The sequence below is a fragment of the Pseudophryne corroboree genome, chromosome 3 (assembly GCF_028390025.1).
Source record: "Pseudophryne corroboree isolate aPseCor3 chromosome 3, aPseCor3.hap2, whole genome shotgun sequence".
NCBI classification, from domain to species: Eukaryota; Metazoa; Chordata; class Amphibia; order Anura; family Myobatrachidae; genus Pseudophryne; species Pseudophryne corroboree.
Genome location: NC_086446.1, coordinates 497,675,989 through 497,700,252, shown reverse-complemented (window position 1 = coordinate 497,700,252; position 24,264 = coordinate 497,675,989). Strand labels below are relative to the sequence as shown.

The 24,264-nt window shown below is 46.2% G+C and overlaps 1 protein-coding gene across 3 annotated transcripts in view; it reads right to left on the bottom strand.

Annotated features, from left to right (window-relative positions):
- Positions 1-24,264, bottom strand: part of LOC135056149 (immunoglobulin superfamily member 10-like) — a 134,935-nt gene that overhangs the window by 35,487 nt on the left and 75,184 nt on the right. Inside the window, exons 1-3 of one of the 3 annotated variants that reach the window (XM_063960984.1) lie at positions 10,259-10,476; positions 9,195-9,402; positions 6,176-6,250 (exon numbers count right to left, since the gene is read on the bottom strand). Coding sequence is in view for 1 of the 3 variants with exons in the window: in XM_063960985.1 (XP_063817055.1) it covers positions 6,176-6,250; positions 9,195-9,230 (111 nt within the window). In the remaining 2 variants the exon portion in view is untranslated. Of the gene's footprint in view, positions 1-6,175; positions 6,251-9,194; positions 9,403-10,258; positions 10,477-24,264 lie in introns of those variants that run through there. The other 2 variants (XM_063960985.1, XM_063960983.1) reach the window with 2 other exon arrangements.

Sequence of the window (24,264 nt, the reverse complement as noted above, 5' to 3'; positions counted from 1 at the left end):
GTGGGATAAGACTTCCCTGCGTAGTTGATAAGTGGAAGAGTACTGCAGGAGATATATGTGCTGTATTAATAACGAACCAAGAATACTTGGATTCATCTCTGATTCATGCAAATATACTAGTAGAAGGAGTACCAGGCCGGAGGTGGCAAATAATGTGGCCCATCGATGGAGAAGAGACGGAAGGGGAGGCACAGATAGCCATTGGTGATAAGAGGACTGAGAGACCTGGGGGAAGCTACCCCAACGCAGGGGATAGTACTTTACCTAGCGCAGCTACGAGTAACATTACAAATGAAGCTATAGAGCCACAAGTAGAGGCTGTAAGGGACAAAATGGTTAGCCACTTCGAATGCTGGCACTATGAGGGAGGATACCAGAGGCTCCGAGTTTTCTCCGGCATACTACCAGTACCCACCGGAGAAGAAGCATATGACACATGGAGGGAGGCCGCGGTACAGCACTCCGAAGAGTGGCGGTGCCCAGAGCACATAAAGAAGCAGAGGATAGTGGAAAGTCTGAGAGGACCCACCATGGGAATTATCCACGCTACACGGAGAAGCAATCCGGATGCTGCATTGAAAGACTATTTCAATGCCCTCGACTATTCTTTCGGGACCATAGAGGACGTGGGGGATATCTTGGCTAGACTAAATCAGACCTACCAAGAACCCGCTGAGACTCTTACTAATTATATCTACCGGTTGGATAAAATATATAAATTGATGGACAAAGGAGGAATTGAAGCTTCAGAGATCGATGAGAAACGTATAAAACATCTGCTAAGGGGGGCCCTGACTAGCAATCCTGTTGCTCAGCGACTTCGGTGCAGTGCTGTTGGGACTCGACCCCCTACGTTGGGTGAATTAATTAAAGAAGTAAAGTTAGAAGAAGTTCAAATTGATAATAGAGAAAAGAGCCTCAGAAGGGTGAAGGTTGTGCTACCTGCCCCGGAAGGTCCCACCGAGAGTGAAAAATTGTACAAGCTGTTAGAAGAGCAAAATAAAAAATTGGACCAAATAATTACTCCGCAGAGTAATTCGTCTGGGATTGCCACTCGAGGGAGAGGTAGAGGATACTCCAGGCGGCAAGACAATCGTTATCATATTATCTGTTATCGGTGTGGGCAGTTGGGGCACCGATCGTTTGAGTGTCCTCAGAGTGGAAGTTATGGAAGAAGTTCTAACTCCCGTGGAGATCAGAGTGAAAACCAGCTGGAAAACCTTGGGGGGGTGTCGGTGAACCCCGCACCGACTCCCCAGATATAGTAGTGAGCACAATAGGGGGTGCCCAGTGGCCAGACACCATCCCGGAAAGAATGCTGGGAAAGGCTCCATTGGTACAAGCCTTTATCAATGGGCATGCCAGTAAGGTGTTATTAGACAGCGGCTCACAAGTATCTATCATTTTTGAGAATTGGTATCGTGATCACTTATCGGACATACCCATATTACCCATCGATGGACTAGTGATCTGGGGATTGAGCAACCAAAAGTACCCCTATCTGGGATATGTCATGAATCACATTGAGTTCCCTCCGGTGTTAACTGACCAATCCGACCCATTACCTTTAGTAGCACTGGTATGTCCTGACCCTCCGGGGGATAGAGAGACTGTTGCGAATATTGTGAGAACCAACTCTAACCTCTTTAGGACACTGTCAAACTGGTGTCTGGAACAAGATCAAGCCATCATCTCATCTCATGGTGGGGGTTTATCTATGACTGCTATGGCTGCACTGGAAAATGGCATTACCCCTACCATGTTGTAGACGGGGTCGACAGATACAGCTGAAGAACGTTTTCTCTCTAAACTTCGAAGGTGTTTTCAAGGTAGTGATATTAGTCCCCAAGAGCAAGATTAGTTAGTAGAGGAACTACGAGCTAGACAGCAAGTTTTTTCTATAGAGGAGTGGGAGTTGGGAACGGCAGTGGGTATGGAGCATCGAATTTCCTTGAGTGATACTACGCCATTCCGTGAGAGATCTCGCCGGCTAGCCCCAGGCGATTTTGATGATGTGCGGCAACATTTAAAGAAACTGTTGGAGAATCATGTGATAGCCAATTCCGAGAGTCCATATGCCTCTCCCATAGTAGTGGCTCGGAAAAAAATTGAGACATACGGCTATGCATAGATTACCGTACCCTAAACAACCGTACGATCGCAGATCAGTACACCGTACCAAGGGTAGAGGAAGCGCTGGATTGTCTACAAGGGAGCCATTGGTTTTCCGTCTTGGACATGCGGTGCGGATACTATCAGATACCGATGAAGCCAGAGGATAGAGCCAAGACTGCTTTCATCTGCCCTATTGGATTTTTTGAGTTCCTTAAAATGCCTCAAGGGGTCAAAGGGGCCCCCGCCACTTTCCAACGGACCATGGAACAAACAGTAGGAGATATGTGTTATAGAGAAGTGCTAGTATATTTGGATGACATCATTGTTTTTGGAAGGACTCTAGCAGAGCATAATAATCGATTGGTGAAAGTGTTGGATAGGCTGCAGAAGAAGGGTCTCAAACTATCTATTGATAAATGTCGACTTTGTCAGACCACTGTCAAATATTTGGGGCATATCGTCAGTCGGGAAGGAGTGTCGACCGATCCCGATAAGACTGAAGCTGTGCGACAGTGGCCTCGCCCGAAGAACTTAAAAGACCTACGTTCTTTTCTAGGGTTCTGTGGCTACTATCGCCGATTTGTACCGAAATACTCTAGTATAGCATGACCGCTTACAGAATTGACCAAGGGCTATCCCCCAGTGAAAGGTAGAAGAGGGCATAAAGGGATTAAAGACAAGTCCGAGTACTTTAAGCCACAAGAAGATTTCGGTGATCGATGGACTAGTTTATGTGAGGACACTTTTCTTCGACTGAAGCATGGATTAAACCATTCTCCTGTGCTTGCTTATGCAGATCCTGAGTTGCCCTATGAATTACACATCGATACGTCGTTAGATGGATTAGGGGGAGTCCTGTATCAGTGGCAGCAGGGACGACTACGGCCGGTAGCCTATGTCAGCCGAGGATTGTCATGCAGTGAAAGGAAATATGCGGTGGACAAGTTGGAGTTCCTTGCATTAAAGTGGACGGTGGTTGAGAAGTTTCACGACTATCTATATGGGGTGCACTTCATGGTCCACACAGATAACAACCCGTTGACTTATATAAATTCTACCGCAAGACTAGATGCCACAGGGCATCGGTGGCTGGCGGCTCTATCCAACTACCACTTCACGTTGAGATACCGGCCTGGGATTAGTAACATCGACGCGGATGCATTATCCCGATTATCGAATCCTGTTGCTGACAGCAATAATGACAAGTGGGTAGAGGTTCCAGCACCTGCAGTACAGGGCTTATGTCATCAAATAATAGATCTGCGTGAGAGGCCACAGGAAAGTATAACTTCACTGGTAGTGACCGGGGCTGTTCTACCACTAATGTACTGATGGATATCGCAAGCAGAAATGGGGGGACTGGATGTATTGTCTCAAGACCAAATTCGTGAGGCCCAGAGGCGAGACCCAGATCTAGCAGTCATTATTAGGCGTTTTACCACTAACCAGGGAATGGATAATAGTCCTCCATTATCGAACCGATCTCGAGCATTACTACGACAAAGGAGAAAGCTAATTTTCAAACACGGGATCTTGTATAGAGAGACTAAGACCCATTTTGGGTACCTCAGCCATCAGCTAGTGCTTCCGACAGTGTATATCTCTATGGTGCTACGCTCACTACACGACCACCATGGAAATTTAGGATGTGATAAAACTCGTTGTCTCGTCGCAGAAAGGGTATACTGGCCCTTCATGAACAGGGACATCGCAGCTTATTGTAAGAACTGTCGAAATTGTACCATGAGGAAATCTCTGCCTGTGCCGTCGGCCAAATTGGTGAATATGGACAGCTCCGGGCCTTTAGAGTTAGTTTGTATTGACTTCTTGTCCTTAGAAGGGCCCTCCGGAAAAGAGAGTAACATTCTAGTAGTGACCGATCATTTTACTCGGTATGCCCAAGCGTACGTCACGGTAGACCAGAAGGCCCTAACAGTTGCTAAAACGTTATGGGAAAAATTCTTTGTACACTACGGGTTACCGGCCCGAATCCATACCAATCAAGGGAGGGATTTCGAGAGTAAGCTGATTAAGGAACTGTGTATATGTTGTGGAATAAAAAAATCACAAACTTCTCCGTACCACCCACAGGGAGATCCTCAACCCGAACGGTTCAATAGAACCCTCCAAGATATGCTAGGGACTCTCAATACACGAGACAAAATCCAATGGAAGCGACACGTGTGCCAACTAGTCCATGCGTATAATTGTACAATTGTACAATTGTAAGTGATGCCACCGGATATTCTCCCTATGTACTGATGTTTGGGCGGGAGGCACGATTGCCCATCGATATTTACCTCGGGACAGACACCACTCCCTCTCGCCACACTACCCATACACAGTACGTGCAAAGACTGAGAAAGGAACTACGAGAGGCTTTTGATCTTGCCCATAAGGCGTCTCTGAAGCAAGGTGATAAAAATAAACGAAATTTTGATAGGAAAGTAAAAGAACAAGTATTACTCCCTGGGGATAGAGTACTTGTTAAACATCTTGGAGCTCCCCGACGTCAGAAATTAGCCAATAGATGGAAAGAGACTCAGTATAGAGTAGTCCAGCAACTACCTGGTATCCCCGTTTACCAATTGATACCAGAGGAAGGTGATGGCCCTATGGTTACCTATCATCGTCAGCATCTATTACCCGTTAGACAAGATATATTATTCAATAATACTCCCGATAAACGAAAAGAGTTAAACAAGAGCGGAGAGACAAAGACAAAGACTCCAATTGTAGAACCCACCACAGAGACACTCAATCCTGTTGACGGGATATCCCCTGATAATAATAAGGAAGGAGCAGGATACTTTTATACTGAAATCCCTTATGTTCCGTACCCTCAGGGGTGGGAGGGTGAAGACTGTAGCCTTGGGGGGGGTTGAGCCTGAGATGACCTCAAGGAGGGACAGGGGATCCATTCCCTGTGAGTGGGAGAAGAATCGTATAGATGTTGATAAGGAACTTGAGTCTTGGTGTCTCACTGAAGACACTTCAGAGATAGATTCGAATCCCACCGAGGTTGGAACTCACATAGACACAGGTCAACCCATGCCACAACGGATGCGATCCACAAGATCCCATAGACCTCCCATGATACTAACATATGATAGTTTGGGGACTCCTAGTGTTGAACCCAGAATTGTCCAACCCAAAATGGTGACATCGTGGCCATATTTTGGGTGGGATGAAATGTTAATGGCCGCTAATGGTGACACACAAGTGTAGGTACATATTCTGCATGTCACCAGGGGGAGAATGTAGGGATTAATACTATAAATGTATGGGTTGCTGGATAACTGTGTAATATGAAACTGTAATATAATTCAGCAGTGATATTGTAAAGATGCTGATGCATAAAGTGTTGTATCAATACGGTATATAAAATATATTTGTCTGATTGGGAGTGGATGTGACTGGCTACAGGAGTGGGTCACTGTTGGGCTCGAGAACCAGAGAGACACGCGGGTGAGCCGCGAGGAGAAGTCGTCGGTTAAGGAGAGGAGGAGGTGCATCAGGAGGCAACGGATGAGAGAGAAGGACAGGAGCCATGCAGCGGCCGGGGAGAACACTACGAGAGCCTGGATCCGGTACAAGTAGCGAGCCGTGACTGCAGAGCTGGGGGAGCGGAAAGTGTTCGAAGCAGCCGGAGACTATCGGAGACGGTGCTCGACGGGGACCCGGTCCGTGTGAGTCCTCTGTGGGAAGGAACGTCCGGTGAACAGCGACGCCCCACTTACTAGCCTAGAGTCGTGAGCACCACCCGGGAGCCACCTCGAAGGAGGATCTAAACGCCAGGTGACGCCCCTGCCCCTGTAATGATACGGAGCTACTTGCAATATCTCCAGAGACACAGTATGATATAGGAGTTCACAGTGGGAGCTAATTCATACTCTCTCTCTCTCTCTCATAATCAGGCAGTATACAAAGAGTATAGACTTTTAACAGTAGGTGATTAAACCTAATCAAAATACTGCAAACTTACCACATCGGAAGCGAGTCTATAGCAGCTAGAGAGGGACAAAGGCATTAACACCCATTATAGACATGGAATACTTACCAGCGTAGAGTATTGCAGACTAGTGAATGGACCGAACTCGCAAGGGAAACTACATCTAGGTCCGTGGGTGGATCTCTATGAAATAAAGCAGAGACAGACCTTGAAGTAATAACTCAAGAGTACACTAGTAACAGTAACATTGTTTCAACTGAGTCATCCTACGCATCTATACTCAAAGGAAAGGCAGGAAGCTATCAATCTATATATATATATATATATATATATATATATATATAGCCCTTTTTTGAGAAACTTAGAGACTAGAAATTATCACGGCCCCACATTGGCTGCAGAGTCTGAGAGCGGGAGTTAAAGTGAGACATTGGCGGATTGGGATCGGACACGAGGCCAAACCCTGATATATTAAACCCTCTCCCTGTCGTATTGGAGCGGAATACAGGAGTATTTGCCCTACCGTTGTGGGATTAACTCACATCTCATCTAGGTCCTCCGTTAGTGGACGGATAGAAAGAGAAACTGGAGATACGGTACCAGTGCACTGGTGTTTCTAAACTTATATATATATTTGCAAATATATAATTTTGATTGGGGTAAATGGTTAGTCTAAGGATTTTCATTAGAATTGTATTGACTTGTGTTATGACATTATAAATGCTTGATCTATAAATTGTAAAACAAATGTGTTATCTTAACGTGAACTAATTGAACTAAAATAGGATTGCGATTCTACTGCTTTGTCACTGTATCCTTATTTGTTGATAACTATTCTTACTTTAAGACCCCAAGGTGAGAACTCGCAGTGAGATCAGCCCGGTCTCCTCTTATTCCAATAGGCCCCTGGGAACACCTTTTAAACATAAGGGCGGGAAAGAGTCCTCACTTAGTGGTGAAATTGTAGTCGGGATAGGGTTTTCTCAAACCTCCCCTAAAACTACGGGTATACACCGTAGCTCAAAGGTTTGAGTGGAGGCACTGACATACTCCAGGGGATAATTCAGCCGAAGGGAGGGCTACACTAATGATGACAGCTGCGGCAGCAGACATAACAGTGGGCAGGATAGGCCTCCACATGCAGTTGCACAGATTTTTTCTTTACAAAGGCGGATTCTAGCAATTCTATATTGTAATAAACAGAAATCTGCAACCAGATGGAAAAGTGGCAGCAGATACAGAACGTCTGACTTAGAATCATCCCCGCAGTCTTCTAGAGTGTTTATATAAGTGTTGGTTTGTCAGGAATCAGCGTTTTGCAGTATCTCACTTACCAGCGCGCTGGTGTGCAGGCCTCCGGAGGTCACGGCCCCAGTTGCGGCTGCGTGAGTATACTGCCCGCAAGCGCCATGACTGACGTCACTGCACGCCTCTGAACTGCGTCCAGCGTGTGCTCTGCTGTGTACCAGCGTCTGTCCTGGTCAGCTGTTGCTATGACACCTGTGCTCAGCTGATCCGGACATCTAATCCAGCAGGGTGTGTTCACTCAGGGATCTGGCATCCAATCATCACTGAGCCAGGGGTATAAACCTCTGTTCCTGGTTCAGTTTCATTGCCTCGAACAACGAGTCACATATGGTGTGCCTTGTTTTCCGGACTCCTGTCTTCCTGTTTCCAGCGATCCCCCGTGGTTACCTTCTGTCATCTCATCTTACTTCAGCTCTCCTGTTTTCTTCAGACTTCAGCCACAGCCAGTTACCAGCTCATCAAGCAGTAAGAGACTCTCCTCAGGTGTTTCATTCATTACTACGTGAGCACTGCTATTTGCATATCATCTGTGTATCTCTGCAAGTTATATCATCTCATTGCATAGAGACTGTCTCCTGCTTGGGCCTAGTGTGGCCATAAGGACTTTGTTATACAGAAACTGTGTTTTTCAAGTCTTACCGGAGTTCTGTTTATTTCATTCACATTTAGCATCAAGTCACTATATATTTCTTCTTGCAAGAGACTTTTCAGTTATTTTGGATTCAATTACCAATCACTGTTACTTTATTGCCTGGTTTCAGTTTGTCATTCACTGCTATACCATCTACTCTGTGATCCCTGTGTAATAAACATCAGCGCTTATGCGCCGGACTTTCATATTGCCTCCACGTTTTGTACATCGCACTAACACTGACCCACTAGTGCCCCCGCCGGGGACAGACAAAACCAGAACCCTGACATGGTTAGATATAGACTATATAGAGGTTATATTAGAAGAACAGATCCTTTGTTGCTATTGTACCACTACGCTGAAAAATCCACAAAACTTTCCCTTTGCACAACTCTACACATCCCTAACTATGGGGGTTATTCAGTACGGATTGCAAATTCTGCTAAAAAGCTGAATTTGCAATCCATTCTTTCGCATGCTGGGTGCCGCCCATCGCAGCCACAGCTAGGCTGCGTATGCAGGCAGTCAGCCACCATTTTTCCTATTGGAGTGGTTGCATGTGACATCACGTAGCCACCCCGAAAACACAGCTGATCTGTCCCGTTTGCCACACGCCATCCCTGCAATGTTCCATCGCTGTTCCCCACCCACCCGCTGCGACCTGCGCATCCACACTGCCGCCGAGGATGGGGTTATTGCTGTTTTTTTTTTCTTTAATGCATTGCTAATTATTCCTTATGTTGGCCTGTGTGATTTAAAGGACATTTTCCACAATGGTGTGTTAAATTCATACATTTATGGTAGGATACAGTATTTCATTTGCAACTTTCTTTTTACGTAATAGCTAATGAACGTTTGAAGTGTGGAGAGTCATTAGAGCAACACTCTAGAAAAATAAAATTCCACAGTCCATTAAGAAGGCACTTAAGCTGCTTAAGGCTGAGGTTTTACCTTGTGCCACCTCATTCACTAGCCCCATCATAACTGTAGTCCCATTGTGAGAACAATCTAACTGAATGTGAAATAAATACACAACGCAAAATAACTGGCAGAAAGAACAAGTTTTATTAATCATGCCCATAAGTTTGGGGGAAAAAACACCAACAATTGCAAACATACTAACTGAATATGGGCAAGTGGAGTGGGCAATAACGTATCCATCCTAGCTTCAAGTGGGCAATACCGTACCCATCTCCACTTAAGGATTGTGTTCCTCCAATCCATATTGCAGTAGTTCTCAAACCCTGGGGTGCCTTGGTGCACTTGGATTGGTGGTTCTTGACCAAATCTAATTATTTATGGTCAATGTAATAGGCAAAACCAGTGCTTGTAGCTGCCAGTCATAAAATATGTGGACAAGTAGAAGCGATTTCTGTACCTCACCACATAACTGAGCCTAAGGATGACATATAAAACACAATTTACTTAATGTAATATTTATTTCTAAATTTTTCAATAAAAAACTTTTAGCTTAGGAGTGCCATTAAACAATTTTTTATACTCTAGGGCATCGTAATTCAAAAAAGTTTGGGAACCACTGCCATAGTGTGTGATGTAAGAACTCTGGGGGTGATTCAGACCTGAACGCCGGGCTGCTAACTTTGCTGTCCTGCGTTCAGACAGTCGCCGCCACAGGGGGAGTGTAAATTCGCTGTGCAAGTATGCGATCCCATGTGTACACCGAGCTGCAAAAATCCACTTTGTGCAGTCTCTGCACAGCACAGGACTTACTCCTACAGTGCGATCACAACAGGCTGATCGGGGCCGGAGCTGACGTCAGACACCCTCCCTGAAAATGCTTGGGCACGCCTGCGTTTTTCTGGACACTCCCAATAAATGGACAGTTACCACCCACAAATGGCCTCTTCCTGTCAATCACCTTGCGAATGCCCATGCAAATGAAATTTTCGCACCATCCTGTCGCTGACCAGCAATGCCCGTTGTTGTTGTCCAACGCGCATGCGCATTGTGGTGCATATGCATGTGCAGTTATGACCTGATTGCCTGCTGTGCAAAAATGCACAGCAGCGATCAGGTCTCAATCACCCCCTCTTCACAGACTTCAATAGAGGCAGACATTAAAACTAATGTATGTCTATCCATCAAACAGCCTAAGAGAAGACTTCACACTATCTTTATAAAAGGGAGCTGTGACATTACCAGCACTCCACTGCTCTTACTGATGCTGGTGTCTGCTGCTTATACTGAGGCAGGTGAAATCGGTAAGAGTGCACATCTACTACATACAGTACCTCTCAACTTGAATATCTGTATGTGGCACCCCATCAGTGCTGCCAAGAAACTGTAGTGTGACTTTTGTGCCCCTTTCCTGCTGAATACATCCCTGGATGGAATCTATTAAACTTACAGCAGGAATAGGGTTAACTGTGCCCTGAGTGCTGCGTCTCACACCGGGACACTGACCAGTAAGAAACAGGCGTATTGATCCGAGAGAGAGAGAGAGACAGCTTGTGCTGTGGCAGTTACAGTTGTCTTCAGGGACAGTTGGCAGTTGGGCAGCGGCCATCTTAGAAGGACACAGAGCAACAACTTGGAGCAGAGGCAGCTGGTGGTGTATGACAGGAGTGCTGCACACACTTATGGAGAGCCAGCTTCTATTCCCAGTGTGGCAAATGGGACGTTCATTTGTATCCAGCGAAATAAGACTTGTATGTAATGTCTATGTGTATATTGTAATGGAGTCTGTGACACAACATGGTTGCCAGCCTGTCCTCTAAGTGAGCCCATAGCTACATAAATATGGGAGTAGAGGACACTGATGTATAGTGGGGAGTCAGAGGTTAGTTTATGGCCCTTAGACTTATCTAAGAAGCTATAAACTACAGAAAGCCAGGCCAGGTCAAGACACCTGGCATCTTGAAACTTAAAAGAAAGACAGCTGCTGAAAGTGAAACCAAAGTAAATCTGGTTTCTCACTGCCCAGGTATACAGCATTGAGAGACAAGGAAAGGGTGGGGGCCGCAGCTATGAGGGTGTTATATCTGCCCCTCTCACACACACTGGGTTGTTCATTCTGATGGAAGTGGCTACCAGTGCCTGGATGGATGTCTATTTTCTTTGTGAAGCTTCCTCACACAGAACTTAATGCACTATGTAAGAGTAATTAGGTTCTGATTTTCTTTATTTCCTTTTTGTTTATTGAGACTGCTAGTAACCTGTATATCTTTTCTAAAACTCCTTATATTCTTTGTAATCTTTTTACCCTTGTAAACCCGAAGATATTTCTTAATTATAATAAAAATATAATTAGTTCTGACTGCTGTGTTCTTGAACCCAAGCCAAGTGAGGTACGTTACCTATTTTTTCATGAGATATTGAGATTGGTGGTTACAGGCAAAGCTAAAGATGCCTGCAACGTCCGTAATACATTGAAAAGTCTTTGCTGGTGGCAGTGGAGTTTCGCACGGCGCTGGTGCAACTCTCAGATTGGTGTATCCGGAGAGTGGGGCGGCCGGGGTCCATGACACCCAGTGATAAAAGATCATCATTGTATAAGGCAATTGGTAATACCAGCCTCCGGTGGGGATCCCACTGCTTCCGGTGCGCTCGCTGACAGGCATCTAACAGGGCAGAACAGTGGTGGGCTCTACTGACTGTGTGGCTGGAAACTAGGCCATGCAGCCTACCCTCCCTTTTAAAGACAGCCCTGGAGGTAGTCCTGCTTTGGAGTAACAGACATTGGGAGGAGCAGACACAGTGTGTGGCTGCAGCTTCAGACAGGTCAGCTCACAGTTGTTAATTGAGGCTAACCTATGCTTTGTAACACAGGTGTCAGAGACTGGGTGAGTGTCAAAGACTTGGTGCAGAATCTGGAATTTGGGATCAATGTCAGGGACCGGTTGAATGTCAGAGACTTGGTGCAGAATCTGGAACGTGGGGTCAGGTACCAAGTAGTTGACGTTACCCAGAACAGAGGCGCGGAGTCTAACACACCAGGAGGTTTTCACCAGGGAACCCCGCAAGGGGATATGGGCTTCGCGGCTCCCGACGTGCAGGTCGCGGCCCCCTGTCTGGGTTACTTGATACCTGAACTGGACTAGAATTATGTCAGAGGTGTTGTATGATAGTCCAGATGTATGAGACAAACCGCAGGGGTACGCAGGAACAAACAGGAACTGTAGAAGGTGGCAGGGTGCACACAGCTAGATGGTATACTGGGGCCGTTAAGATGGGACAACAGCAGGAACTCTAGGAGAGACACAGGAGGTAGCGGTACACGGACGGACTGGGGTGCAGACACTTGGAGACAGGGTAACGGTAGTCGGCAGACTAAGTTCGTCAGCAAGATGGTGAAGCTGGAATTCAATGCAGGAACAAGGCAAAACCCATTGGACAGATAGCTGGAACCAGAGACATGAACCATGGAGCTGAACACAGGAAGCATGATCTATAACTGGCAATTCATCTTGGGATTGAGAGGCTTAAAAGAACAAGCTGGACCAATTAGCTGAGAGCACCAGACAGGCCCCCCAGTAATTGATATATCATGCAGCTGCAGTGCACACTGAGCAGGCTGACAGACTGAATAGTAGGATTCAGGTAACCAGCTGTAATTACAGAATGCAGACACCTGTGGAGTCAGTTGCTGAATGCAGGAGCTGAGGCAGTGGGAGAGAACTTTGCAGGACCTAGCTGTGACCTGTAGTTCCACAAACTGAAGCAGAGGTAAGTCATAAGAATAACCAGCAAAACATGAGTAATATTAGTTAACGAGTTACTCCACATAAGCTGTGCAGCTAGTATCCTAATTACCAGGAACAACCTGAAATACAAAGAAGAGAGAGCAGCCGCTGCATCCAGGTGCTTGATCAATGCTGAAAGCTGAACTGACAGATTTGCTGATGCTACACATGACGACAACAGGTTGGTAACACTGCTGCACTATAGCCACACATTACAAGCTTCATCAGGGACAAAAGACAGTTTAGCTGCTTACATTGTATCTTAGCTCGAATGCTACAGGCAAGCATAGTTTTGGGATCTAAAGCTGCATAAGTTCTTTATAAATGCAATGTTACCCAGAAGCGTTACAGCTAATGAAAGGTTACCCAGAAGCGTTACAGCTATATAAAATCTACTGAGTAGCAACTGTGTAATTAATGTCTGCCAATCGTAAGTTGAACTATACTGTGAAGCCAGAGAAACGTATTCCATAATATTTACCTGTAAATTGTAACCTTCCACATGATACTTACCCAGAGTGTCACATTTGTTCCGCCTGTACCCACTATCAACAAGTGAAGATACTGATCAGGCAGTTGAAAGACATGGCCTGGAGAGGGGTGTTTTCATGGCCAGCGGATCATAAGAAAACAGTAGGCTTTATCTTGAACCGACTACCTACCACATTTGATACAAGAACGCTGTCTGAGCTTAAAGTGGCCTTTTTCACAAGAAAGCAGAAGCCAAGAGAATAGCTGCAGGACTTTGCACTGAGTCTACAGGAGCCACTTCGACACCTACAGGCCATTGATCCAACAAATTCGACCAACCGATTAAATTTTGATTAACCAGTTTATAGAGGGGTCCCACAGTGAGTTTGTGATGCCATATTTATGCCTCCTTCAGCTACATTTAACAAATAGCTAATTTTTGTGCTTCAAAGAAGCTGCCATTAAGATGGTAGGAACATTGCCGATGCAAGGTATGTTCTGTCCTGAGAGTTCGGGGTACCAAGAAATGAAACACTCTCCAGCGATTGCGAAGCAGGAAATAATGGGTATGCACATACCGGAAGAAGTTGCTGTACATGGTGCTCATGCCCCAAATATTAATATATTAAGTACTGTAGGAGTACTACTAGAAGCTGAACTGACACATGGGATAACATGTCACAGAGATGTGGATCCCCCACCTGTAGTCCAGAATCAAATTGAAGTTGTTACCACACCAGCTGCAGACCCAGAGCCTGAAGTCAGTGCAAGAAAAGTTATAGGGAGAGTAGTATGGTTTAACGTGCAATGTGGCTATGGCTTTATTAATCGGCACAACACCAAGAAAGATGTATCTGTACATTACACGGCCATAAAGAAGAACAACCCCAAGAAGTATTTCAAAAGCCTAGAGACAGGCGAAACAGTTGAGTTTTATGTTGTGAATGGTGAAAAAGGTCTACAGGCACTAATGTAACTGGTTCTGTTGGTGATCCGGTGCAAGGCAGCAGATATGCAGTGAATCACAAGTATTATTGGCGCCACCCATGTTGCAGGGGTACTCCACACGATTATCATCAAAGCTACCAATACAGAGAAGGTGGAGAGGAGCACGAAGTAGAGAAGTGTCAGAAAGTGCAAATCAACCACAGCCTGATCAGAAGAGTCTCTACCCACCATACTCTTTTGAGAGACCACATGGACCCACAGAACGATATCCTGATGTCCCAGAGCCAAGTGAATCATTAAGACGAGCAGATGAGCAAATGGTGGATCAGCGAGTTGACACTGTGCAGCAGAGCCTGCAAAACGTAATCGGACCGCAACTTCCTCCAGAGCCAGCATGTGTGGGTGAGGCCAGGGTGGAGGTTATCGGTTCCAGTGCGGCCTACCTTGATCAAGCAGATTCAGGTGCAGCTGATCAAGAAGAAGTCACAGAGGAAGGGATCCATATGGCTGCATCGGAAGCCTTGGAGGTTTTCTCTAAACCCAATAAAACAAATTCCGTTATATTAATGTTTGAACCTCAAGTTCCTGTAAAACCGTTTAATGAAGCTAAGAAGGCCGTGACGTGGCTTTTCCCAGAGTGGCATCGCAAAGACTGCAAATACACCACACCACTTGTGCTGTTACAGCCGACTTCAGGGACAGTTGGCAGTTGGGTAGGGGCCATCTTAGAAGGACACAGAGCAACAACTTGGAGCAGAGGCAGCTGGTGGTGTGTGACAGGAGTGCTGCACCACTTATGAAGAGCCAGCTTCTATTCCCAGTGACCGGAAATCATAATTGTAGAAGCCAATTGGTAATACCAGCCTCCGGTGGGGATCCCACTGCTTCCGGTGGCGCTCGCTGACAGGTATCTAACAGGGCAGAAAAGAGAGAGGCTCTACTGACTGTGTGGCTGGAAACTAGGCCACGCAGCCTACCCTCCCTTTTGAAGACAGCCCTGGAGGTAGCCCTGCTTTGGAGTAACAGATATTGGGAGGAGCAGAGGCAGTGTATGGCTGCAGCTTCAGACAGGTCAGCTCACAGTGGTTAATTGAGGCTAACCTATCCTTTGTAACACATGTTGGTAACACTGCTGCACTAGCCACACATTACAAGCTTCATCAGGGACAAAAGACAGTTTAGTTGCTTACATTGTATCTTAGCTCGAGTGCTACAGGCAAGCATAGTATTGAGATATAAAGCTGCATAAGTATTTTATAAATACAATTGCAATCAGCAGCTCCTATTTTCAAAGGACACCACTAATTGACTGCTACAGTTGTTAATCTACACTTAAAGGAGCATCAGATTTGCAGGAAGCATAGTTACACAGTACTCCGCTCTCTAGAGACCTGCAATTTATAGACGTCTCTGTCACACAGCTATACAGGGAAACTGTCGGCTAAGGACAGATACTTTTGTCGCAGAAGTTATATGGAAGAAGCTACAGGGTGGTAAGGCTGTCCGACGGTGAGCTGAAGACAGTGATATACTTCATTGTAAGAAAACTAGGCCTTTGCTTTTTGGATTTCAGTCAGTCTAGTCCAGTAAGAGCTATGTACATATTTTTATAAAACTTTGAACTTTCAAAACTGTGATCACTGAATAAGGAGCTATAGCTATTTCGACTGAGGGGGTCATTCCGACCTGATCGCACGCTAGCTATTTTTTGCAGCGCTGCGATCAGGTCAAAACCGCGCATGCGTATGCACCGCAATGTGCAGGCACGTTGTACGGGTACAAAGTGGATCGTGCTGGGCGAAGGATTTAACGAAGAATCCATTCGCACAGCCGATCGCAAGTAGATTGACAGGAAGAAGGCGTTTATGGGTGTCAACTGACCATTTTCAGGGAGTAGTTGGGGAAACGCAGGTGTGTCCAATCGTTTGAGGGCGGGTATCCGATGTCAATTCCGGGGCTGGACAGGCTGAAGTGATCGCAGCGACTGAGTAATTTCAGACCTACTCAGAAACTGCACAAAACTTTTTTGTACCGCTCGGCTGCACAAGCGTTCGCACTCTTGCGAAGCGAAAATACACTCCCCCATAGGTGGCAACTATATAAAATAGCTAGCGAGCGATCAACTCGGAATGACCCCCTGAGTTCTCTAACACAAACTATTTAATGGACATAAACTAGTACATGGGGCCCCACTAGTAATGCAATGTCTGTTATTACCTTTGTTGCTTTTATTAGTTTGTTAATATTGTTGGTGGTGGATAATACATTCTGTAATGTTATATTGTAATGTGTATTGCTTGCACAAAGTGTTATTGTAAATTGTGATAACTACTTCTAAGGAGAAAAGGTTACCCAGAAGCGTTCCCGCTAAATAAAAACTACTGAGTAGGCAACTGTGTAATTAATGTCTGTGCTAATCTTAAATTAAACTATAGCGTGAATTGCCAGAGAAACTTACTCCAGGGCCGTAACTAGGGGGGGGGGGCGCCTAATGGGGCATGCGCCCCGGGTACAGGATTTGAGGGGGCGCTGAGGAGTTACAGAGGAGCAGGGTTTGTAGTTTTTTTTAACTGACAGTGCTGTGCTGCTCCAGTGAGACAGCATACGGCTCCTGGGGCAGTGTCTCTGACCCACCTGTCTGCCCGGAGCTGGCTCAGACGCTGTGCGGGTGAGCTCCAGTACCTGGGATCTCTCCAATGCCGGCTACTGTCTTAAACTCTCTTCTTTGCCAGGCAGTACTGCGGCTAGCGTGCGGTGCACTGTACAAGCTATAGAAGTGAGCTGTTGGTGCTGTGTTTTTCAGCAGACTATGATCCTGGCTGCCTGCCCAGCACCAACCAATAACAAGCTGCAGGCTACATCACATTGAGAGAACACACTGCCCCAGGCTTATGCTTGTTAGCAGGTGCAGTCACCGATGTTACAGAAATCAAAGGTTCACTTTGCTAGCTATCCACCTGGCAGTGGAAACTTAGAGCCTGGACAACCTCCAACTGTCACCGAGTATCACTACAGCAGCTTTGTGGTGAGTTTAAAGACAGACTTTATTATCGGCACTGTGCTCCCAGTTAGCAGTGTCAACCTCCGCTTTACCTCCCAGATGGGGGGATTTGGTGTAGCTTATAGGGGTATGTAGTGTAGTGATGCATGTAGTGTAGTAACGTATTGCAGTATATAGGGGCATGTATTGCACTGATGTGGTGTAGCATATAAGGGGATGTAGGGTAGTGATGTAGTGTAGCATATAGGGGATGTAGGGTAGTGACGTAGTGTAGCATATAGGGGATGTAGTGCAGTGTATAGGGGCATGTAGTGTAGTGATATAGTTCAGCGTGTAGTGGATATAGTATAGTAGTACAGTGGATAGGGGAATGTAGAGGAGCATGTATTTGAACACACTGCTGGCGGTGCATGTGACGCATAGGGCATTTGGGGAATATTGTCCAATAGTTTCCCCTTTTTAATTTTTATTTTGATAATCTAATTATTTTAGTCTGACAGGGTTTTTTTTTTTTGGGGGGGGGGAAGAGTATTAGGGGGGCGGGCGCCTAATTACTGCCTTGCCCCAGGTGGCGAGAATCCTAGTTTCGGCCCTGCTTACTCCATAATATTTACCTGTAAATTGTAATCTTCCACGTGATACTTACCCCGAGTATCACATGTAGATTCGGGAGACAAAATGGGTGTGGCCTCAGATTAAAGATGCAGGGTCCCTGATAAAGGGGGTGGGGTCTCATTTCCCAACCCCTGTGATCATCACTTTGGGGGCGTGCCCAGCACTGTTAGATGATGTGCACATGCGCATGGCATCTATTAACTGATCACCGGCTGCTTTGCATAGCAGAGCAATGGTGATCACAGGCTCTACCAACGGGATCAGTACTAAATGCCGCCGGCCGGAATCCCGGCGGTCGAAATACAGACGCCAGAATCCCGACCACACAATCCTGTCAGGGGTGGCGAGCGGAACGCCCACGGAGGGAGAATATGTCGGGATTGTGGCGGTCGGGATTCCGGCGTCGGTATTTCGACCGCCGGGATTCCGGCCGGCGGCATCTTGACCGCATCCCCTACCAACTTACCCTCCCACACCCGTGGGACAGTGTAGCCCGCGGGTGGAACAGCGGAGCAGTGTCTGAATAGCGGGACTGTCCCGCTAGAATAGGGAAAGTTGGGAGTTATGCTAGAGGACATATCATCCTTTAATTACCTAGATAATCATGTAACCTTTAGATGTATTTCAGTTTGCAGTTGTGTTTCCTGCTGACCAACAGCAGTTAGTTAGTAAGGGAAGGAGGATAGAAAATTTCTTTGTAACAAAGAGATTGAAGATACTGTAGTAAATTTGAAATTGTGATAGTTACCCCCTCCCCAACCCCTTGGACCTTCCTCTCTGAGGGGGGATAGATTTATCAAAGCTTGGAGAGAGATAAAGTACCAACCTATCATCTCCTGTTAGCCTTGAGAAATCTCCCCCGGAGTGTATACATTTTACCCCTACTGTAACCTGCAGCTGTTAGCCCTGCTAAGACTTTACTATAATAAACCAACAGACAGTAAAGACATTAGAAATATCTAATAACCAGTGTCGGACTGAAGCATAAAGGGCCCACCGGGGGAGTGCAGTGGTAGTGGCCCATATTTAGGTATGTGGCCAGCTGCCACAGGGGTGTGGCTAACCATTGGAGAGTGCATGGTCTGGGCCCCTTGATAAATATATATATATATAGTAAGTACTGCTAGTGCATACATGATAATGTACCAGATTAATAACAGCAATGCAATGTAAAAAATACAACATAGTCCGGTGCAGTATACCTGATCCCTAGAGGAGAAGGTGGGGCCCCCAGGCAGTGGGACCCACCAGGGGTTTCCCCTGTGCCCCTGTGGGCCAATCTATGGTAATTATCTATGAAACATACATGGAACACAGACATTAAAAGCTCTTTCAAGATGCTGGGCCTAATTCAGATCTGATCGCAACAGCAAATTTGTTACCTAATGGGCAAAACCATGTGCACTGCAGGGGGGGGGGCAGATATAACATTTTCAGAGAGAGTTAGATTTGGGTGGGTTATTTTGTTTCTGTGCAGGGTAAATACTGGCTGCTTTATTTTTACACTGTCCGTTAGATTTCATTTAGAACACACCCCACCCAAATCTAACTCTTTTAAAAATAAAAACTAGCACTTGACACAATGAATGTCGGTGTGCAGAATATTTTTGTCTAGTTTAGGAAAAGGTTATATTATAAAGAGTTTGATGGCTTCAGTGAGTTTAACAGTAAGAGATGTGGAAACATGTCAGGTAACATAGCAGTCAATGCGATTCGTAATGTGAGGACAAATTTTAACTGTCTCAAAAAGTTAGACACCTAGCACTTCGTTAAAGCTAATAAAATAGAGGGAACTGCCTGAGGTGCATTCATTCTGCGGGGCAGAGTTGAGAACATGATTACCTGCCAAAGGCATCTTCAGCCCCTGGAACACAGAGAATGAGGGAAAAGGAATCATCATTGGACAGACTAGTAGTTGTGCAATAGGTATTTATATCAAATATTCAGATAAGAACCCAAAACAGGGGCTTCACAAACCTACTTAAACAGAGCCAGTTTTTACAAAATGAGAGTGCTGGGCGTACATGGGGCTTTATATGCAAGGAAGCAATATAGCACTCACTATATATATTTTTTTTAATTTATTTTTTATTTATTTATTTATATATCCTGTATGCTTAGCAAGGGAAAACCTCCACCATTGCCACAGTCAGAAGTGGACTTTCTTCCAAAGAGCCTGGGTAAATGACTGTATCCTTATCTTATTAAAGTATCTTTGGTGTGTTTGGTCTGTGTTATATTCCAGAATTTGGCCACCCCAATCATGGTGGACCAGAACCCCAAAAGAGGTTACATTATGAGCTTCATTGGTTCAAATAAGCTTTATAAATGGGTTGGGTTTGTGTGACCGGCTGTTTCCAGACCGCCGGTCCCCATACGGACGGCAGGATCCCGGCTGTTATATGGCCGGTGGTGGTGGGGGCGAGCGCAACAAAGCCCCTTGCAGCCTCGCTGCACTCACCACGCAGCGGCTCAGTGGCTCGCTGCGCTCTCCACAGGTTCTATTCCCACTCTATGGGTGTCGTGGACGCCCAGGAGTGGGAATAATCCCTGTTGGTTATGAGAAGGTTGGTTATGAGGAGACTGCACTGACAAGGGCTTCAGAGCTTCCAGCTACAGGTGAATTGGTCACATAAAATATTATTTATTAACAAACTATGGTAGTCTGCTAGAAACTTTCATTTAGTTTAATGCACAGGAGAAATCTTATCTATCTTTCTAAATAAAAGGTACACAGTGCATAAGGTTGACAGGTTCAAAAGGTCGACATGACAATGGTTGCAACAAGTTTTTTGGGGGTTTTCACATATTTTTCACCATTTGCTTGATTTACCATCCACATGGACTATGATTGAGAATAGTAACCTTACCTGAAGCGTGGCAAGCGAAGTGAGCTCACGAGGGTCTACTCTTGCCATAATTGGGGTCACATATCATGAAACATAGCAAATGAAACATAAAACTTAAGTTGGCCTTTTCTGTGTCAACCATTTTAATGTTGTCCTTAGGACTCTGTCGACCTTTTGTACCAGCCAACCTTTTCTGCTGTCTACCTTTCCATGTCGACTATGTATGTGGACCGTATGGGGTCGACCTAATGACTATAGATCGCCCACCCAGACTCAGTACCCTAGTGAGACTACAGTTTACACTACAGCCTGCACTGTGGAACTTTGGGTTAAGTTTAGGCTGCAGTAAGGGAGGGTTAGGGTTAGGGGGTGATGAGTAGCATGCTTACCCCACCCCTGTCGGGATTGTAAACAGCGGGATGCCGCTGTCGGTATTTTGACCGCCGGCATCACGACCGCCGGCATTTCAGCCCAACCCATATATTTAACACAGGTATAAAGGTCCCAAATAAAGTGGACCAAATGACATTACAGTATGTAACTGTATGTTAACATTAGCAAAGTCTCTTTAACAATAATATATATAATATATGTACCGTATAAAAAAAATAAGATTTTAAACCTACCGGTAAATCTATTTCTCCTAGTCCGTAGAGGATGCTGGGGACTCCGTAAGGACCATGGGGTATAGACGGGCTCCGCAGGAGATAGGGCACCTAAAAAGAACTTTGACTATGGGTGTGCACTGGCTCCTCCCTCTATGCCCCTCCTCCAGACCTCAGTTAGAGAACTGTGCCCAGAGGAGATGGACACTACAAGGCAGGATTTAGCAATCCAAGGGCAAGATTCATACCAGCCCACACCAATCATACCATGTAACCTGGATTATACACAACCAGTTAACCATATGAACAACTACAGTAACGGTCCAAAACCGATTTCAACTGTAACATAACCCTTATGTAAGCAACAACTATATACAAGTCTTGCAGAGTTTCCGCACTGGGACGGGCGCCCAGCATCCTCTACGGACTAGGAGAAATAGATTTACCGGTAGGTTTAAAATCTTATTTTCTCTTACGTCCTAGAGGATGCTGGGGACTCCGTAAGGACCATGGGGTTTATACCAAAGCATCCAATCGGGCGGGAGAGTGCGTATGACTCTGCAGCACCGACTGAGCAAACGCTAGGTCCTCATCAGCCAGGGTATCAAACTTGTAGAATTTAGCAAAAGTGTTTGACCCCGACCAAGTCGCCGCTCGGCAAAGTTGTAATGCCGAGACGCCTCGGGCAGCCGCCCAAGAAGAGCCCACCGTCCTAGTGGAATGGGCCTTAACCGAATTTGGTACCGGCAATCCAGCCGTAGAGTGAGCCTGCTGAATCGTATTACAGATCCAGCGAGCATTAGTCTGCTTCGAAGCAGGTACACCAATCTTATTGGCCGCATACAGGACAAACAGAGCCTCTGTTTTCCTAATTTTAGCCGTCCTGGCTACATAAATCTTTAAAGCCCTGACTACGTCCAGGGATCTGGAATCCTCCAGGTCACTTGTAGCCACAGGCACCACAATAGGTTGATTCACATGGAATGAAGAGACCACCTTAGGCAAAAATTGCGGACGTGTTCTCAATTCAGCTCGATCCACATGAAAAATCATGTAGGGGCTTTTGTGTGACAAAGCCGCCAATTCTGATACTCGCCTTGCTGATGCCAAGGCCAACAACATGACCACCTTCCAAGTAAGAAATTTCAACTCAACCTTGTTAAGCGGTTCAAACCAGTGTGATTTTAGGAACTGCAACACCACGTTGAGGTCCCACGGTGCCACTGGAGGCACAAAAGGAGGCTGAATGTGTAGCACTCCCTTTACAAACGTCTGGACTTCTGGAAGAGAAGCCAATTCCTTCTGAAAGAAAATCGAGAGGGCCGAAATCTGAACCTTAACAGAGCCTAATTTCAGGCCCATATCCACTCCTGTCTGTAGGAAGTGGAGAAAACGACCCAGATGAAAATCTTCCGTAGGTGCATTCTTGGTCTCACACCAAGACACATACTTTCGCCAGATACGGTGATAATGCTTAACCGTCACCTCCTTCCTAGCCTTTATTAAAGTAGGGATGACCTCTTCCGGAATCCCCTTTTTTGCTAGGATTCAGCGTTCAACCGCCATGCCGTCAAACGTCACCGCGGTAAGTCCTGAAATACACAGGGCCCCTGTTGCAACAGGTCTTCCCTCAGAGGAAGAGGCCAGGGATCTCCTGTGAGCATCTCTTGTAGATCTGAGTACCAGGCCCTTCGAGGCCAGTCTGGGACAACGAGTATCGTCTGTACTCTTCTTTGCCTTATGATCCTCAACAGTTTTGTGATGAGAGGAAGAGGAGGAAACACTTAGACCGATTTGAACACCCACGGTGTTATCAGAGCGTCTACTGCCACTGCCTGAGGGTCCCGAGACCTGGCACAATACCTCCGAAGCTTTTTGTTGAGGCGTGACGCCATCATATCTATTTGAGGAGTTCCCCAAAGACGTGTTATGTCTGCAAAGACCTCTTGATGAAGTCCCCACTCTCCTGGATGGAGATTGTGTCTGCTGAGGAAGTCTGCTTCCCAGTTGTCCACTCCCGGAATGAAGACAGCCGACAGAGCGCTTACGTGATTTTCCGCCCAGCGAAGAATCCTGGTGGCTTCCGCCATCGCGACTCTGCTTCTTGTCCCGCCTTGGCGGTTCACATGAGCCACTGCTGTGACATTGTCTGATTGAATCAGAACCGGTAGGTTTCGAAGAAGACTCTCCGCTTGTTGAAGGCCGTTATAAATGGCCCTGAGTTCCAACACATCGATGTGTAGACAGGACTCCTGGTCTGACCAAAGTCCCTGAAAGTTTTTTCCCTGTGTGACCGCTCCCCATCCTCGGAGGCTCGCGTCCGTGGTAACCAGGATCCAGTCCTGAATCCCGAACCGGCGACCCTTCAGCAGGTGAGCACTTTGCAACCACCACAGGAGAGACACTCTGGCCCCTGGGGACAGAATTATTTTCCGATGTAAGTGCAGATGGGACCCGGACCACTTGTCCAGAAGGTCCCATTGAAAAGTCCTTGCATGGAACCTTCCGAAGGGAATGGCCTCGTAGGCCGCCACCATTTTTCCCAGAACTCGAGTGCATTGGTGAACTGACACCCTTTTCGGTTTTAGCAGGTCTCTGACCATGTTCTGGATGTCCTGGGCTTTCTCTATTGGGAGGAAGACCTTCATTTGTTCCGTATCCAGTATCATACCTAGGAACGGTAGTCGAGTTGTCGGAATCAACTGTGACTTCGGTAGATTTAAAATCCAACCATGTTGCTGGAGCACTCTCAGAGAGAGTGCCACACTGCTCAGCAATTTTTCCCTTGATCTCGCTTTTATCAGGAGATCGTCCAAGTATGGGATAATTGTGACTCCATGCTTGCGCAGGACCACCATCATTTCCGCCATTATCTTGGTGAAAATCCTCGGGGCCGTGGAAAGTCCAAACGGCAACGTCTGAAATTGGTAATGACAATCCTGTACAGCGAATCTCAGGTATTCCTGATGGGGGGCATATATGGGGACATGAAGGTACGCATCCTTTATGTCCAGAGACACCATAAACTCCCCCTCCTCCATGATGGCTATTATCGCTCTGAGTGAT